At 42.6% G+C, this 17,954-nt stretch overlaps 2 protein-coding genes across 4 annotated transcripts in view; both read right to left on the bottom strand.

Annotated features, from left to right (window-relative positions):
* Nucleotides 1-2,268: 2,268 nt before the first annotated feature.
* cldn34a (claudin 34a) lies at nucleotides 2,269-5,930 on the bottom strand. Its single transcript, XM_018669904.2, has 2 exons — nucleotides 5,753-5,930; nucleotides 2,269-3,986 (listed from the first exon to the last, which is right to left on the bottom strand). The coding sequence occupies exon 2, from the start codon at nucleotides 3,894-3,896 to the stop codon at nucleotides 3,144-3,146; it is 753 nt and encodes a 250-aa protein (XP_018525420.1). The 5' UTR covers nucleotides 3,897-3,986; nucleotides 5,753-5,930; the 3' UTR covers nucleotides 2,269-3,143.
* A 94-nt stretch (nucleotides 5,931-6,024) lies between these two features.
* The window catches only part of shroom2a (shroom family member 2a), a 31,098-nt gene continuing 19,168 nt past the window's right edge, over nucleotides 6,025-17,954 (bottom strand). For all 3 annotated transcript variants that reach the window (XM_018669900.2, XM_018669903.2, XM_018669902.2), the window contains 8 exons: nucleotides 17,755-17,877; nucleotides 14,849-17,270; nucleotides 14,324-14,409; nucleotides 10,633-11,235; nucleotides 9,460-10,038; nucleotides 8,189-8,354; nucleotides 7,694-7,966; nucleotides 6,025-7,609 (listed from right to left, as the gene is read on the bottom strand). In XM_018669900.2, coding sequence (XP_018525416.1) covers nucleotides 7,337-7,609; nucleotides 7,694-7,966; nucleotides 8,189-8,354; nucleotides 9,460-10,038; nucleotides 10,633-11,235; nucleotides 14,324-14,409; nucleotides 14,849-17,270; nucleotides 17,755-17,877 — 4,525 coding nt within the window. In that variant the 3' untranslated portion in view covers nucleotides 6,025-7,336. The remainder of the gene's footprint in view (nucleotides 7,610-7,693; nucleotides 7,967-8,188; nucleotides 8,355-9,459; nucleotides 10,039-10,632; nucleotides 11,236-14,323; nucleotides 14,410-14,848; nucleotides 17,271-17,754; nucleotides 17,878-17,954) is intronic.

Raw genomic sequence — 17,954 nt, forward strand, 5'->3', positions numbered from 1 at the left:
TGCTATAAAAAGAGGTAACTCATGTAAATACTCAAGGTAACTACAAATACATTCAGTGGCAGTATCAGAATAAATGCAAGCCATAATTACTATCAAAAATAAGATATGACACAATGAAACTCCCATGGTTATAACTTTAAAGGAGGTATATGTAAGTTCCTGCTGTTGCTACATAGCCACAGACAATGTTAGCATTAACAGCTGGCTACTTAACAATCAAGAAGAAATATCGTGGGTTCAGCATCAAACCTCATTTAGCTTCATTCCTTTATTCACTAGAGCTGTCTCTGTCTGTGGATGTACTCTAACATCTAGTCTTGTAAGCTCTTGTTAAGTAAATGTCTGTTAATGTTAACATTATGTAGCCCTAGCAAAAACTTACATATAGCACCTTTAAGTTAAAGTACTAAAACAACAATCTAAAATACTCCTTTACAAGAAAAGGTTCTGTAAGTTTTACCTCAATAAAAGTACAGAAGTACAATCAGCAAAGTGCACTTAATCTATAAAATGCAAAGGTTTAATCGGCTTGTTTCAAAACTAGAGGCCAAGCACCTCCAAAGCTTCACAAGATAAATCTGAGTTGTGTGAAGAACTGATTCTGCCACACAAATGTGTCATCATTTTTAGTTTTTAATTTATTTTTACTTGAATCTTTTTTTGGCAATGCTTTTACATGTATGTGTGTATGAGAAGTTAGAAAGTACTGCGTATCATCAATCTATAAAACTGACTCAGGGTGGACAGTTAAAGAAGTATCACAAAAAGTATCAACAATATTCTTCCTTGTCTGTCTCAAACTGCTAGCCTCACACAGAGACGTGGAGCAGGCTACAGAGGTCTGGCGAGCGCCGCACTTCCAGATTATTTCATTTTCAAACTTTTGGTATTCAGCATCCTCTGACACAGACTCAAGTGGAAGCACTTGTTGAAATTTAGCAGACTTCACAGCTCTCTCTGGAGCCACAGAGAGTTTTAGTCAACTTTTTGCACATGTGCTGTAGTACTACAGGCAATACCTAGAAACAGACTTTGATATGAAAAAAGTGTGGAGCTGTCCTTTAAGAGAGGAAATCACTGTTTGATGAAACTGATGACAGCTCATAGACATGTGAAACAAGGAACCCCAACCAGACACTGTTTTTTTTTTTTTTTTTTTTTTTTTTGTGAGTGGTCCAAAGTCAAAAAGGTTAGAAACCACTGGTTTAATGTTTGACAGTGTATTATATTTTATAAGCATGTATGCCCTTTTATGGAAATCTCTATGGCTGACAGATAGACAGAGAGACAGAAGTAAAAACTAGAACTATAATAAATTTTTTCTGATCTTGATCTCTGAGGAAGATAAAAGCACATGAGGCATTACTGCTCATCTGTCTGGAGCTTCACCACCAATCACCTTTCCAGAATCACCTCCCTTCATTTCAGTCTTTTTATCAATGTTCTCAGTTATGACTCCGGAGTAGCTGATAGAGTAGATGACTTAGCTTAATAGATTAGATCAAATCTAACCAGCTCAGGGTATTATGTCAGGCTTATTTGCAGAGGGGAATACACAAGAGAGAGGTGGGAGGGTGAAGACAGAGACGAGAGGTTGGACAGAGAGTTATTGAAATATTTCTCCCAAATCTCTTATCTAGAGGAATGTTTTTGAAAATATTTAGTTACACTTAATTAAATTCATATCAGTGAATCCCCTGTTAAAGATTACTGGTACCAAATAGGCCTGTTTAGTCTGACCAGGCTGATTCACCTCATCACCCTCCTGATGCTGTCAGAGCAGGTCTACCATTCATCCACTTCTGGGACTTGTGTTTTTGACAGAGAGCTGTGCTCGGCTGAAGAGGGTCTTTTGTTCCCCAGCAGCTAGCCGCCTCCAGAGAGGTGCAGCGGGCCACTGGGCCACAGTGTGTGTGTGTATGTGCGCCTTCCCTGGCAACAATCACTACTGTGAGGCAGCCCCCTCTCCATGCTCACATGCCTGCTCTCGTCAGCCTCCTACCCAGGTCACATGAGCAGGGCCCCCAGTCAACCTGTCCCGCTCAGATCCCTCCTCACATGGGGCCCGTCAGAAGCCCACACCTTGACATGTCATGTAACCTCCTCCAGCTTGTGCGGTGATAATGCTGATCTGTCATTACAGGGACATGCAGGTTACTCCATTCGGATAACACTGGTGTGATAAAGTTTATTGTGACATCCGCAGATATGAGTCTGTCCCTGAACTTCAGTCCAATACAGCTGTACCTACTTCACAACAGCCACAAGGACCTTTAATAAAATCTTTATTTCATTATGAATATGACAGCAGGAAGTCATGTTATACACAATATATTACAGTACAATATGCTACTGTAATCAGTACTTTTATATTACATATTAGTATGTGAAAGGTGTGTCGTTGTGACTCACAACAAACTCTGCAGTTCCTCTCAGCTCTACACAACATTCTGGCCTCTTTCAGTGCTGCTTTCTGTTGTAGTGGGCAACTTTTCTCTGCGAAAACATTCTAAAGCTCCCTCAGTCTCTGCCAGCACAAATGGCAGACAGACAAAGATAATGCCAAGCTGGTGAACACAGTGGAGTATTAAGGAGCAATACAGCCAACTTAAGCTTAATAACATCCCTCAGAGCTAAAAGGAGAGCAAATATTAGACTCACATTTATCAGGTAGACAGAAAAACAAATCCATATGAGTTATAATATTGCTCAATATCTACTGGATGAATAAATGAGCAACAATTTTTCCATATTAACTTAAACAGTGATAATACATCTGTGTGATGTTACAGCTTGTTTCTGTTGCTCCCATGTGGCCAAACAATCAGTTGTTGTAGGTTAAAAGATGGATTCAAATGATCTTCACAGATAGATAAACTCTTCTACATGGTCTCATGTACCAGTAATGAATCGGGAGTGTTCTTGTATGTGGAGATGTCAGTATTTGAATGTCACATTCTTAGTAATTCCTTGAATGAGAATTATAATCTACTTTTTTGTAACATCCTTTAAAAGAATAATAAAATGTGATTGATTCAGCAGCACTGTGTTTTAAATGTGACTTTTCTTCTGTGGTATTTAGCCAGTCTCTTTCCCTCGGATGACAAACATGGAAAAAAAGGAGGTATGGTTTTTGTTTTCCATTATGAGACATCGTCAGTGTGGTATGCAAAATTATCCACGCCCTGGTTGACTCCATTCCACAATTCAGACCCCTGTGCTGTGGTTACTGTCCAGGGACCATGCAGTGGGTCCCTGGTGTCTCTGGGAGCCTCTGACCTCAGGGTGTGCCAGGCGTACTGGTAGGTGAGAAAGAGCAGGCCGCTTACAAGCATCAGGATGGAAGCGAAGATGCCCACACCGATGGCTGAGCCGACCTGCTGCCTGACAGGAGCTGCAGGGAGGTAAAAGTCAGGGGGAAAGTCTATGGTGCTGTTGCTGAGCACAGAGTTCATGTTCCACACCAGTGGCACCAAGGACAACGTCCCTGTGAGTAGATACAGGGTCCCTGCCAGCACGAAGACCAGCTTGATGTTCCTGCGCTCCTCCAGAGAGAAGTAGACCATCCTCACGGCTGCTGCAGCGCTGATGTTCGCCACCAGGCCGCAGATCACTGCCAGCACCATCAGCACCTGAGCCACAGGGATCTCTGCTGGAACAAACGTGTCTGAGACGCTGATGCTCTTACAGTTCTCCATCTTGGGAAGGGCGTGGCTGTAGAAACACACCCTCCAGATACCCACCCAGGCCACGCCCGAGGTGATGATGGACACATCGGGCACATGCCACAGCCGCCACTCATTGATGCCGATTGTGGCCATGGTGATGATCCATGCTAAGAACCCTGCTACCAGGCCCAGGAACTGCCGGTGAGCTGTGTGAGCCAGATAAATCATCCTGTCTAGTGTGACTGCTAATGCTCTGAGAGACTTGCCGCTGACTCATACATTGTTGAGTTCATGGAGTATCCCTGATGTCGATCACACCTGATGAAAACAAAGATATTCACAGCTGTGGTTTAACAGTTTAAAGGTGCTGTACGTAAATTTTGCTGTTGCTACAAAGCTAATGTTAGCATTAACAGTCTAGAAGAAACATTGCGGGTTCAACAGTAAGCTTCATTCTTTTACTCACCAAGAGCCGTCTCCAGTTGTGGAGAGTGTTAAACTCCTGTTTTGCTTGTATTTCTATCACGTCTTCTCTTCTACTGAAGTTAGCATGTTAACCATTTAGCTCCAACATAGCCTGTCTCATAATACCACCAGTCTGCCCTCAGTCCAATGTGAGGATGAAGAAAAAGTGCTGCCCCAAAGGCGTGCTTTAACCTCTTGTAAACACAGTAATGACTGAAGCTCTGGTAAGTAAACAGCTGTTAGTATGCTAATGTTGGCTATGTAGTGATACCAGAAATGCACATATAGCACCTTTATACCCCACACTAATATTCTAGTATTATTTTCAATTGTAAAATGTTTACTTATGATTTCCTTATAATTACTGTATAATTGGTGAGAAAATTGGAATATGACGTCAAGATGGCTACATACTTGTCAGTGGTGCTTTGTGCCAAATGTACTCTAGGATTCATCTCAGAGAGAACTTATAAAGGGTTAGTTCACTCAAAATTTAAAAAACATTTGTAACTCTAGTGGTATATATATATATATATATATATATATATATTTAATTTTAATTTCTGCTGAGGTTTTGAGATAACCTCCTCAGAGATTTTTGTCTCCAGCCCAGTAGAGTGAAGGTGAATGGAATCTCTCTTGTGAGACTTAAAGAGGAAAGAAGAAAATTATACAAAAATAACACTCAGAAGTCGCTCTAAATAGTTGGAACTACATTGTTGTGGGTGTATTATATTGTATTATATCTGTATGTCTCTGCCAATAAATAATGAGAAATTGTAGTACAAAAAATTTTACTACTAGAAGCAATGTCTCAATTGCATTGACAGGCCAACAGAGAACACTGACAAGTACACTAGATTAGTACTAGTCTTAGTAACAATTCTTTAAAAAAGGCTCTTAAATATCAGTATTAGTCCAGCAGTATGTTTACTATTTGCAACTGCAATACAGAAAGATTCACAGCCTATCCTATCCTGTGTGCTGGCTTTTGAAATATTGTGTCCATTTGAACACTAGATTACTCAACCTATAAGTGAAGGTGATAAACAAATAATATTTTCCTCTTCTTTAAGGCCATGTATGTACACATGCTACGGGCTGTACTGTGACAGGAGACAATGTGCAGCAGTGCCCCGGGACAAAGACTGACCATGTGACCAGGACCATGATGCCAACATGGTTCTACTTATCATTCAGGGAAACTCTACATATAAGAACCACTCTATGTTGAAAGTGTATTTGTATAAGCATACATTCATAAATAAAATTATTACAATAGAAGAGGACCTTGGACTACAAAAACCAGCATCAAAATCTGAGGTTTGAATTTCTCCCTTTTCCATACAATGTCAGCATTTCATTCATTAATTTTCTGTCCCAGAATTTCTTTGGCAAGAGGTAGTAAAGCAGTAGGGCTGTGAGGTCTGAACAGCCCCACTCTCATATTCTAAATTACCCAGAAAATAAACAATGGCACGGTGAGGAAATGTAATTATGTTTAGATGTTTTAGAAGATACAAAAACGTGAGAGTGGAAAAGCCTCATTGTCCATTTAAATCTATGCAGTTTATGCAGTAAAATAAAACAACACTCTTATATTTTGTCCTTTTACTCACCTTCATGTGTCTCAGGTTCAGATTTTGCTGAATACTCCCACAGTTGCTGTATTTATCACAGGAGAATGAATAGTGAATGAATCTGATAGTCCACATTCTGCTCCTGTTACACGAGAGGAAAACCTGTTACCACCTGAATGTTAGAGATATTCCTTGTCATGTCAAAGTATTTCCCTGCCACATTATCAGCAGGGAGGAGGGCGAGGTGAAGTTAATGAATGACAATAGAAATGAGCTGATGACTGAGAACAAATCAATTAAACATGACTGCGTGATTTCAGCAGACTCTTTATTTGAGATAAAGGAGCGCAGCTGATAAAGTGTTAAGAGTTGGGCTGTAGCAGTGCATGAAGCGTTTCAAACTGTAACATACTCAAATGTGCAGAACAAACATCCTCCAGTAGGACTCTACCTTTGGGAGACTGATTTAATCCTCACAGTCTGAAATTTGGACATTTGATAGACTCAGGTTCAAGCTGGTCAAAATGCTTTGGAATGCTTTTTTTTTCCATATTTGGTTACAAAATGATCAACCTGAACAATTTTTAGTGTTGAAATTATGTAGAGGTCAAGTAACAAATGTGGTAGCTATGCATGAAACATCTGCATCATGAATAACAAAACACAGTGAAGTAATAAGACGAAATACAGAAACACTTGGTCAACTTACACGTGGCAATATCATAATCTAAAACCCAATCTTCTGGCTGTGAAGAAAACAGAACAGCACTGACGGATGCAACATGTGAAATGGATTAAAGAGCGGACAGTGTTTGCAGTGACATGGAGGACTCCCCAGGCACTTTAAATGTGGGTTTTACTTGAGTTTAAGTCTGGATGTGAAGTGCTTCTTCTGTTTAGTGACATTGAACAAGTGCTCTTTAAAATGACCAGTACATTCACATGGCTGCTGCACCAACATCCTTCTGTCTTGTTTATCACAGAAGAAAAGTTTTTTCAGTGAAGAAATTCAAGGGCACAAAAATCTTGGTAAAAGGCCACTATTTTATATATAAATGTTAACAGAAAGGTTTGCTGAAATATTTGGCCAGATTTAATGGATTACTTGAAAAGGGTTTCAGGGCGTGAAATTATTTCAACATAAACATGATAAATACTCCTAGTTGCTCAGCGTGTAACACACATCAGGTAGCATGGCTGCTCAAATCAGTTGAAGATAAAATACTGTCCCCTCCTGCACAGATTCAAAAGGCTACAATAAATTACTAAAAAAAAAAAAAAAACACCAAGCCAACAACATGAAATAAAAACAGCAAAAAAATGGCATGAAAGACATTAGACACAGTGGTTGGTTGATGCCAGGAAAAGCAGCATCTGTCACAAAGGAGTTACATATGGATGCTATTAGTCCAAGTGGTGCTGTGACCGTCCCCTTCAGGAGATGTGAATTGAAAAATGTCAGAAGATGCAACAACCCTTGTTGCAAACAGGGGGTTTGTCTCTGCAAGTTCTTGTCTCTGTCTCCCTCTACTGGACTCAGGGCTCAACTGCAACTTGGAACATCATGACCAGTCTTTGTCATCAAGAGTTCTGGGCTGTTTTCGAAGACAGTGTCCAACTTCTTCACAAGGACAGCCTCTGTTCTATTGGAAGACTGTCCATCAGACACTTGAGCTGCTCCTCGCCCAGTTTGATTTTGTCCTCGAGTTTGCGTTGCTCGATGATGAGCGCAGACTTCATCTTGACAAAGTGCTCATAGTCTGTGAGGTTGTCCTCCTGCAGGTAGCTGGCCAGGATGTCATAAACAATGCGTTCCCGACGGTCCAAGTTCTCCTTCAGCTCCTTCGCGTCCTCATGCTGTCGTATCAGCAGCTTCCTCTTCTCAATTAAGGTACGCTGAAGAGGAAATAAACATTAGGATTTATGACGATGAGCCAAATTTTCTCCAAAGACCTATTAACCATCTTTATATATACTCACCCTCTCCTCAGCGGTAGCGTCCTCCTCCAGACTATTGAGGGCGTTCTCCACTCTGGCCAAACGGCCCGACAGGGACAGCAGCAGACTAACCACCTTGTCCAGGTCCCCAACAAACATCCTGAACTTGTCCAGCTCGTTAGGTTTGCAGACCTGCTGAACTTGGGCCTCTACCTCGTCTCCCAGAGCGTTGTTGTCCAGAATGTCCTCCTGAAGACTCTCCCTGGCCTCCCGCAGCACCTGAAGCTTCTTGGTGAGGCTGTCAATTAGCTCTTGCTACATTGAAAATGGAATAAATAAAAGGAAAACTGAGAGGTTAATACTCTTCAGTGCAGCAAAACAGGTTATCAATGACCAAAGGCAACATTCACAAAGGGAATGTAATTAGTTTGATTAACAGAAAGTAATATGGTAAACTGATCCTGCACTACTGAGGAGTTTTTGGGAAGTGTAGGGAGGGGGGGTGTTGACATTATTTGAACAGTAAGTGTGTGGTACCTTCTTGTTGGCCAGATCAATGTCTAACTCGTCCTCTGAGTCTTCCTCCTCCTGCTCCTGCATATCCTTCATCTTGATAAGGAGTTCAGCTTTGGGTGCAGATGTGCTGTAATATGTAGAGCTGGTCACCATGGTGACACCTGCTGCCATACTGTCCTCCTTTTCCCTGAAACACAAACAAAACATTATGTTTCTTTTCTAACCAAACAAATAAGAATAAACAAGCTAAACTCTGGTCAAAATGAACTGATGACAGAACCACTCCTATACACAAAGCAGTTCTGTGGCACGTGAGTGAGACGGTTTGTTGATTCACAGTTTTCTCATACGTCTAATGTTTATATAAAGTATAATGTTTGTCGCCACAGTGGGAAAACCCTTGTTTGACTTAAGATTTATAAGTTCAGTCTCCAGGAAAATTCTTGCAGTAAATGAGCTATGTGAGGGCCTCTGTGGACGTCAGTCCATCATCCAAACATCCTTTGTTGCACCAGGTAGCCTAATACAGAGCAAGTTGAATAGTTGTCCTTTACTTTCAGAGGCAACATGTGCTGTTAAAGGTATTATAACTGACCCATAGTGGTGGGACGTGCACAGTTCAGTAGTCTACTGAAGCTGGTAGCAATCTTTCCACGTACCCCCTGGCAACTTCAGAATTACCAAGTACCAAGTCTCCCTGGTTGGGAATCGCTGGTCTAATAATACATAATGTATGATCTCCTCTCATCTGTTCTCCATGTCATATCATCCTCACCACTTCCCACTGTGAACCAATGTACTCTGGTAAGACAGTTTTTCTATCTTTATTCGTGTCAGTCAATTCTCTGAGCTGCTGCTCTGATTGGATGTTGCTAGTAGTTGTATTAACATTGTTTCAGTTTAATATGACAACTAACACTGCAAAATGTGGTATATATATATTGTATGCAGTTTTCAGACTGCAGGACTTGAAGCTCTGCAGTGTGAAATGTTCTGTTTTACTCTTCTGCAACACTTTTATAAAGAAACCACAGATGACACAAAACAGGTAGCCTTATGTTGCAATTTTGAGAGTTTCAGGAGAAAAACTGTCTGAAACCCAACAGCTTTTTCCCCAGGTGTCCCTAAAACCAGTGTGCATGTCATGTATATGACAAAACTGCACATACTGAGTGAGAATACATACTGCAGAGGTAAAACAAGGAAACTTAAGCAGATGACTTATGTAAAAATTAAATGTGTCTGTTGGTTTAGGTGAGAAACATGTTAAGAAGCTGAAGTGTGAGGCTGACCTTTCCTCAGCAGGCCGGGACACGCTCTGTTTCGAGGGCACCTTCCTGCGCTGGTGAGCTTCTTCCAACAGCTGCTCCCCCTGAGGGAAGATACCCTCCATCAAGTCCATGGTGGTCTTCATCTTGCTCTGATCCAGAATATCAGCTAGTGACTTGTCTTTCCCCATGATGTCTCTGGCCAGCTCCTCTCTCTTCTGGTCCTCTTCAGTCACTCCTGTGGTTACGGCTGTCCTGTTGCTGCTGGGCTCGTCTGTGGGCTGCGGTGGCTGCTGACAGTTGGAGTTGATGTGATCTCTGATAGTGGTCATGTATGTGTCTCTCTGGGGCTTCGGCTCTGTCTGAGCAGCTGGCAGACTGTCGGGCTCTTTCTGCCGATTAAAGGCACAGAAGACAGAGTCCTGCCCTGCGGCTCCCAGACTGCTGAGTCTGTTAACACCAGGAGCCTCAGCTTCAACAGCAGCAGAGTCGCTGTGCTGCAAAAACGGACAATTCTCCTTCTCTGTGACTCCCTCTGAGTGGACAATCCTGATGGGCACTTTCTTCACTGCAGAATTTTGCCTTTCTATCACATGCTCCATCCTGAAATATCAGAGAAACAATGACAGACAGTGTTATAAAGAGAAGCTCAAAGAGGTTTCTCTCTGAGAGGAGGAGAAAATCTCTTGTTGCAGTTATTCCAGCCATACAATGATTTAAAGTTTCACTGCATCATGGCAACTGAGACTTTTTCCATGCCCAGTGAGCTGGAATATCTAAGACATGTGGACTCCTCCCACCTCTTTGGTTTCTGCTAGCTGTAATAATCCTACTGTACAGTCAGAAGTTCACTACAGATGATATCAATTAGTTCTGAATCAAGAGGATGAACAAACAGCTTCATGTTTGGGGCTTTAGACTACATTTAACATTTTCAGCATTTAGCTGAATTATACTGAAACCGCCAGTGGCTTTTATAGAAATGCGGAGAATCCCTCTAATTTACTGCAGCTTGATGGAGCTCACATGTTGATTCTACAGAGGCTGTGACTCTCAATAAGCTCCTTTGTATATGTAGCATAAAGACACGATAAGTAGAGGAGTTACAGTCACTGTGTTCTGACGTAACTGGGTGGTAGTTTGCAGTTGCAGCACTTTTGAATAAATCTCCTGTCTGATCAAACAATCAAAGTTTACCTGTTTGAGTCTTCATCCTGCAGAGAGACAGGAGGCTTGTCGCTGAGTCTCTGTGGGGAAAACTGTGGAGATGGTGAGCGCTGCCCCTCCATGCTGGCCAGCCCTGAAGGTCTGTAGGAGGAAGCTGGGGGAGAGCAGGCAGGCTGAGGATTGGATGTTGATAGATGTACTGCCCCTTGTCCTTTGTCCACAAGTCCTTTGCCCTGCTCAGAATCTCCCTCTGCAGAGTAGGAGGGGGAAAAGGCGGAGTTAGGGTCAGCGTTAGGAGAGCAGTGGGTGAGGACCTCACTCTGGGAACTGGTGAAGGACTCGTGGGAGTTGAGCTCTGGGCATCTGGGAGGGGGAGGCTTCTCCAGCGCAGAGGGCTTCCTCCTCGGTCCAGATGGCGGCTCGATGTGGCCTTGGTCCCCAGGCTGAGGGAGGGCAGACTCTGGCAGACTGTGAGAGATAGATGTGGGTCTGTGGTTCACGGTGGCAGGAGCAGCTCTGTGTCTGCAGTCGGGGTTGGCTCCTGTCATGGGCGGAGGGGGTGGTGCTGGGTAATGTTCAAACTCCACTGGCTTTTCTCTCACTTTACAGTTACCGGGCCCCCTGTCAGAGAACCTGTAGAAAAACACAATAGAAAGCTTTTAATTACACAGAGAGGCAGCGCGGACTATCATCTGCAGCTCTGTCAAATAATACACTGGGGTGGAGGACTTGTTGGTCTCTCCAGCAGCCACTATGATTATGCCAGCATGACAAGACACATGTCTCCCTCTCTTCTGCAAGCCTCCTTCCTGGTAAGTGTTCAGCTGGCAGCCTGGAGAGGAATATTTCAGTTCCCACAAAGTCTGCATAGAGGAATAAATAATCCTCCAGTGCAAAGAAGCAAGACCGGATCACTTTTTCCCTGTCTGATTCACAGTTACAGTTTTAACTCTTTGGAGGTAAGTCAGGCATGGAGGAGGAAGAACAGGTCAATGTTAGGAGATCACAGCAGTCCCAGTTCTAACCTTTAGCATAATTTTACCATACAACCTCACCTAATATTGTGGTGTCATGCACTCATATTATACTTCCATGCATGCTCTCATACAGATTCAATTAGGAGTTCTCAAACAACATTAACACCTTAATCAAACCACGCAGCTTAGATTAAAGTCGACATTGTATTGATTCTGCAGTCACAAGACACAGTGTGGTGACTTGTGGACAGACAGAGGCAATTTCTCAAACGTCCCGATCTAAATTCTAACAAGCTGTGACAAGTTACCCAATGAACAACTGTTGCTGAAGCTTGCACCCTCCCTCGTGCCTCGGTCTCAGCTCTGAATAGAGTGTGAGAAAGTTACCTTGCACAAACATGAAACATGATACCAATGATATCCGGTAGTTACGCTACTAGGATGTAGATATTCAATCAATGACATATATTTATGTCAGAACACAACCCCAAGAAAAGTAACTTAGTTACCCCTGTCTATGAAATAGGTCACAGATGTCCAAACATTAAGAGACAAAAGAAAAAAATCCTGGTTGTTTTCCATCTTTATGAATGTTTTTGCTGTCATTAGCAGCGATTCAAACTGTTTGAGTATCGAAGTGTTAGGAATATAATACTTTTAAAACATAAAATGTAAGAAAAAATATTGCACAAACTCACCCTAGGTGACGTTTTACTGCTGTCATTTCCATAGAGCAGAAGTAAAAGCAAGTGTGTGGTCTGTCTGCTGGCTCTCTGTGACAGAGGCCACCTGTTGGTATCTCTTTGCGCCTGTATCAATAACACTATCTGGGTGGAGCACGCCTCACTTAGCTCATCTCGTAGACTTCTGAATGACAATAACATCCTCTGCACTGTTGTTGTAATGCAAATGTGAGTGTCATCTGGTGTGGCTCCTACAATGAGGTTGCTCAATATGGGATACCCTACACCCTTCAATGAGTTTCACCTGTGGGAGTTTAGATAATGCACAAAGACTCCTGAATAACTGGTTACAAACCATGAAGTCATCTTGACTTTGTCACTATAGTTAAAGAATCATTCTTCATTCAAGTAACTGAAGACAACAAGACAATTGTGTTAAAAAAGGTTATTATACAGTTATTTAAAAGCTGGCATTTGTGAAACATCTGAACTCTACTTTTTTAAAAACTGAACTCTACATATTACCTCATAAATGTCTACTATAAAGATGAAACCTAATCATAATAAATTGATACTCCAGCAATTTAGTATTTTGGGAAGAAACAGAGTAAAAAAAAGAAAAAAAGGTCCAAATCAAAGCAGCAGCAAAATATGCTGGCTCAGTCAAGCTCCAAAAAACACTGGATACTACCTACACCATAATGAAACCCAATAGTATTCTTCATTAGAGCCTCCCTGTTTCAGGCCCAAGCTTGAGGATGTCATTAAGCTTGTTTTATTTGAAAAGCTCCTCCAAAGCAGCAGAGGACATTATTACAAATGTTTTACCAGGCTGAGTGGTACTCTCCTTTACAAGTAAGGTTAACTTGGTGGAGCGACCCGTTAATTTTAAGGGGGAAAATAAGTGTGAATGGATGCAGCTGGCTAACAAATCAATGGCTTATTGTGGGAAAAATGCACTGCATTTCAAAATAAAGGGAGGAACGTTATGAAGGTGAACAGACACAATAGCTGACTTCAAATGTTAAAATTGCTCAATAATATTACACTGTTTTCATAAGACTGAAGTTCATATGGGATCATCAAAAGATGAACATCAGTGTTACCTGTAAACATTTCTACCCTGCCCATAAAACAAAGAGTCACCAAGAAAGCAGGTTTAACCCACTGTGACTAAACTACTTTTTCTTTCTTTCTTTCTTTCTTTCTTTTTTTTTTACAGTTTCATAGTATTAAGGTTATTGAAACTGTCTTCCAGTCTTACATACATTTACAACCAGTTGGATTTAATATTTCCACACTTTTTTCTCCCCTCACTATAAAACACATACGTGCAACCTCATGGTGGCAATAGAGGAAAAGTCAGGGGACCATCAAATTCAACAGGATCATCCTTTGAGGACTATGCATGTTTATGCAAAATTTCATAGAAATTCATCTTGTTGAGGTAATCGAGTCTGAACCAAAGTGGTGGACCAACAAGCAGAATGACATTGCAACCCATAGAGCTGTGCCACTAGCATGGCTAAAAATCCAATTATGCAAAGCACCAGATCTTATTGATGATAATTTCATGCCTTCGGACTGGCTCCCTGAACTCGAGTCCCTATTACATTCCGATAGCAGGCTGAAGAAACACTTCCTCACTGTCACAGACATGCTTCGCCTACACCAGTAAGCCTCCATTGAACGACACAAAGAACAGCTAGAGAGACATCTTATGTTGTCACAGCTGCTGCCAAGGCAGTGCCACTGGTATGCCTTGACAGATTATAAAGACTTCACTGTTCCTCTACAATCTCACTGCTCTCTTGATAAAACTCATGAACAGAAACAGAAAGAAATCACACTAAATATGTTGATAGAATGACGAAGACACTGGTGCAAGATGAAACAGTCAAATAGCACACTGTACACTGTAATATACCAAACCCTAGAGTCAAAAATCTAATGCAAACATTGATATCTGGCATTTATATGCTGTACTACAAAGCTGAGGCATGAACACCATAAACACTGGTGTACTAGCAAGTTACTGTACATCACATGAGATTTACTCACCCTGTAGCAGAGCTGAGCAGTTCAGCAGGTTTACTTTCTGTCTGGGAATACTCAGTCTCAGACTTTCTTGCAGGAACTGGAATCTTCTGTAAATAAAGTTGAACAAACACATAGTCCGTTATATAAAAAACAATTCACAGAAAAGAGTCTTTCAATAATCCGAAGAGCCACGTTATTGTCTTTTGTTAATTATTCTAACAAACTCATGTTGCAGCTTGTTCATTTCTCACTGGTGAAAGGAATCAGCAGGTTGATGCCCCTCTCTCTCTTCCTTAAGCTGAGGGTGTGTCGTTATGAACAAACATGGATTAATATTTGACTTGGCTTTTTCCTTTGTTCCTTTCACCTCAGTCAGTATGTTTGTCTTAAGGAGATGTAAAGCCACCTTAAGGGCTTGTTACAGTTGCAACATTTAAGTGATTAAAACCAAGTAACAACCAAGAGACCTCTCATCTTTTGATTATTTCAATGAAATGTTTGTTGAAGTAACTTTGAAATCACAAACATTCTGACTTTGTGCCTCACCTGCCCATAGATGTCAGCTGAAGGAGAGGATCTGGATCTCTCATGGAAACAGGTGGTTTTGGTTTTGTCCTCTGGTCCTGGATCCAGAATGTTATCAGCTGACCGGTACCGTCCAGAGGCTCTTGTTTCTAGGGGTTTCTTCTGTATATTCCACCTTGCCTCATACTCAGCGAAGGTACCCAGTCTTTGCTGGTCTAGGACAGACTGCTTGTGTGCAGAATAAGGAACTCTCTGGGCCCCCTCAGTGTATTCTCTGCTCTTGATCCCCTTCAATGAGTCTCCTGTTGCACTGACGGAGGCAAGATCTTGGCCTTGGTTCTCTGTGTAGCTTTGTAGAGGCATGTGATTGGGGAACCCTGGTTTCCCACTTTCTTTGTAGAGCTTCTGTCGATCAAGTGAGGAGCTTGTATTTTCATTGTGAGGAAGATCTTCTTTCACCCCAACCTCATTGATTTTGTCTGGTTCAGAGAAAGACCTCACCTTCTTTTCTGCGGGAAAACGCTTCCGGCCTCCAATGCGAGTTACCTGAGCAGCAGCAGGCCCTGGTTTACTCATTACTGATTCTGTGACAGTTGGCAGAGGGGTGATATCTTTGCGGGCCAGCACTGAGGATGGGTAATTAGGTAAGGCCTCTGCTGCAGGGTTCTCCACTAAGACAGGCTCCAGGTCTTTCCTCCTGAAAGAGGTTGCCTTGAGGACCCTCGCTTGTGCTTCCTTCAGATGATCCTTGTAGGTGTTCGTAAAGGATCCATCTGCAGAAGTTGGGGTGGTGTTTTCAGGGGACTTCCAGACATCCTGGTCCTCTTCAGTCACACCCTCAGCACCAGGAAGGACAGCTGAACTTTTGCTTTTCTGCAGCTTGGCTCTTCTCATCTGGATTTCATTCCTTAACGTTGTGGCAAAACGTTCACTGCGCTTTACCTGCTTGATTTCGAGAGACTCCTCAGAGATTGTGCCTCTTGTTTTCTCATCTTGGCCTGTAGCATCCATGGATAGAGAGTGCAGCATGGGGGTTGCCTGGGGGCTGATTTTGTTGCTCACTTGACTGTGGTATCTAATGTCTTGGGGTATTTCTCTGTGTTGTAGTGGGAGAGACCTTCGCTGTTCAGATTGTCTGCTAGGAGGGTAACTCACATACTGAGCTTCTGCATTTTGTGTGTTGTGTCCCCTCTGGCTTCCCCTGTCATCAGAGCTGAGTTTAGGTACAGAGGTTTCTAGTACAGTAGTAACTTGGTGCTTGCTGTATCCATTACTGTCCTTACTGTGTGGGGAGTGTTGATGGGGCAGATGATACTTCACTTTAGTGACTGTCTGTGGGCTAAGAGAATTACGCTCACTTCCACTCTGTGCCAAGTCTACACCTATGACACTCCTCCTGTCCTCTGGTTTTCCTGACATCAGCTGGGGGTTAGGCTGCGTGGGCTGGCATGTTGTAACACAGTAGTATCGACTATGTCCACTGCCGTCAGTGTTTTGGTCAGTGGCTGTGGTAGACGAGGAGGTGCTTAAGTTCCTTCTCTGGTTCTGACCAAAGTGTTGTGCAGAACCGTTAGTAGGCAGTTCTTGCATGCTACAATGGTAGCTACCTACGTTCTGTGGCTTTGGTACAGACGTAGCCCAGGGCTGAGAATAAAAAGTGCTTTTGTCACTATGGTGTCTCTGATGATAAGGCTGGCCTTGCTGAACATCACTGCTGGACAGGGAGTACTGCTTGTTTGAGCTGAACTGGTTGTGGCTAGATTTATCAGACGAAGAGTAAAAACTGTCGCTGTCATTTTTTAGGGGAAGGTTGTGACTGCGGCGACTTTCACTGGAATCAGGTCCCTCAGGATGAGCTATAGCAAGCCCCCTTTCATGTACCTTAGTCACAGCAAAACTGTCACTACGTGCAGGTGGAGGTGGTGGGGGAGGGGATGGGGATGCAGTCTTCTTTTTCTCAGGGACATGCCATACAGGTCCACAGCTGGTTCTACTTGAAGTGGAATGGCGGGAGCCAGGTGGGTCCTCAATCTGTGGACCCTCATAACCTGCGCTAACTCCTGGCATCTGAAAGTATGTGAGCCTATCGTCCTGTCCGCCTCCCTCAGTCAGGCTCTGACTGTTTCTGGCATTGTTGTGTTTTCCTCCTGCATCCCACTGGCTGATTTTATAGAGCACGTTCTCTGTTGAGGCAGCATTGCTTTTTGAGAGGGTGTAGTCTGGTGTGCCAGAGCTGGTGGAGAAGGAGCTGTAGGCTGAGTCTCGTTTCCCTCCTCCAAGGTGCTCCATACTGTTGTTAGACTTGGCAGGTGACAGCTGACCAGCAGGGTACGGGTGTGAGACATGTTCTAGACTGTCCATACTGCCATGAGAGCTGAACTGGTCAGACACTCTGCGCAGATTTGTCTGCTCCCAGCCAGAGGAGAGATCGGTGGAGGATGAGCTGGAGGTTAATGGAAATGACAAATTGTGAAAATTCAAAAAAATACTTCTTCAAAAGTAGACATTTATCTATAGATGGTAATCGGGTTATATTTTATGGATTCTGACTCGTTATGGTTTTATGACCCTTTCATGGCTGCCACATTTATATCTAATTAGTTGTTAGCTCTATGGCCACACAGCTCATCAGCTGTAGAATACAGCAACATATTATCAAACACAGCAAACTGAAAGCACGTTTTACATTAATGTATTTATTTCTATAATTCACAATTATATGTTTATATAGGTGCAATACAGTGACCAAACAGGACTTTAACCTGGTATTGCTGTATCATCATTCATAGCTCACTGGGCACAAAATTTTAATTTAATCTTGGCAACTACGAAGTCAGTTTAGAAAGGAAAGAGTCTTTACACATAATCATAAAGTTTAATATCCAACACTGAGACTCAAAAGGCAAACTTCAAGATCCCACAGTTACCTTGCATCATATCTGGTGTGCCAGACTGGCGTAGGTGGAGACTGTGTTTTGGCAGTTTCTGATTGGCTTTCGTTGAACTTGGTGGAGTGCCAGGAGTGAGGCCTGCTTATGGGTTCATTCCGCCTGCAGAGAGGGCAAAAAACACAGACTGGATTAGAGACCAACCCCTTATGGAAAACAGTATGTGTGCTTCCACATAT

Source organism: Lates calcarifer, linkage group LG17, assembly GCF_001640805.2.
Source record: "Lates calcarifer isolate ASB-BC8 linkage group LG17, TLL_Latcal_v3, whole genome shotgun sequence".
NCBI classification, from domain to species: domain Eukaryota; kingdom Metazoa; phylum Chordata; class Actinopteri; family Centropomidae; genus Lates; species Lates calcarifer.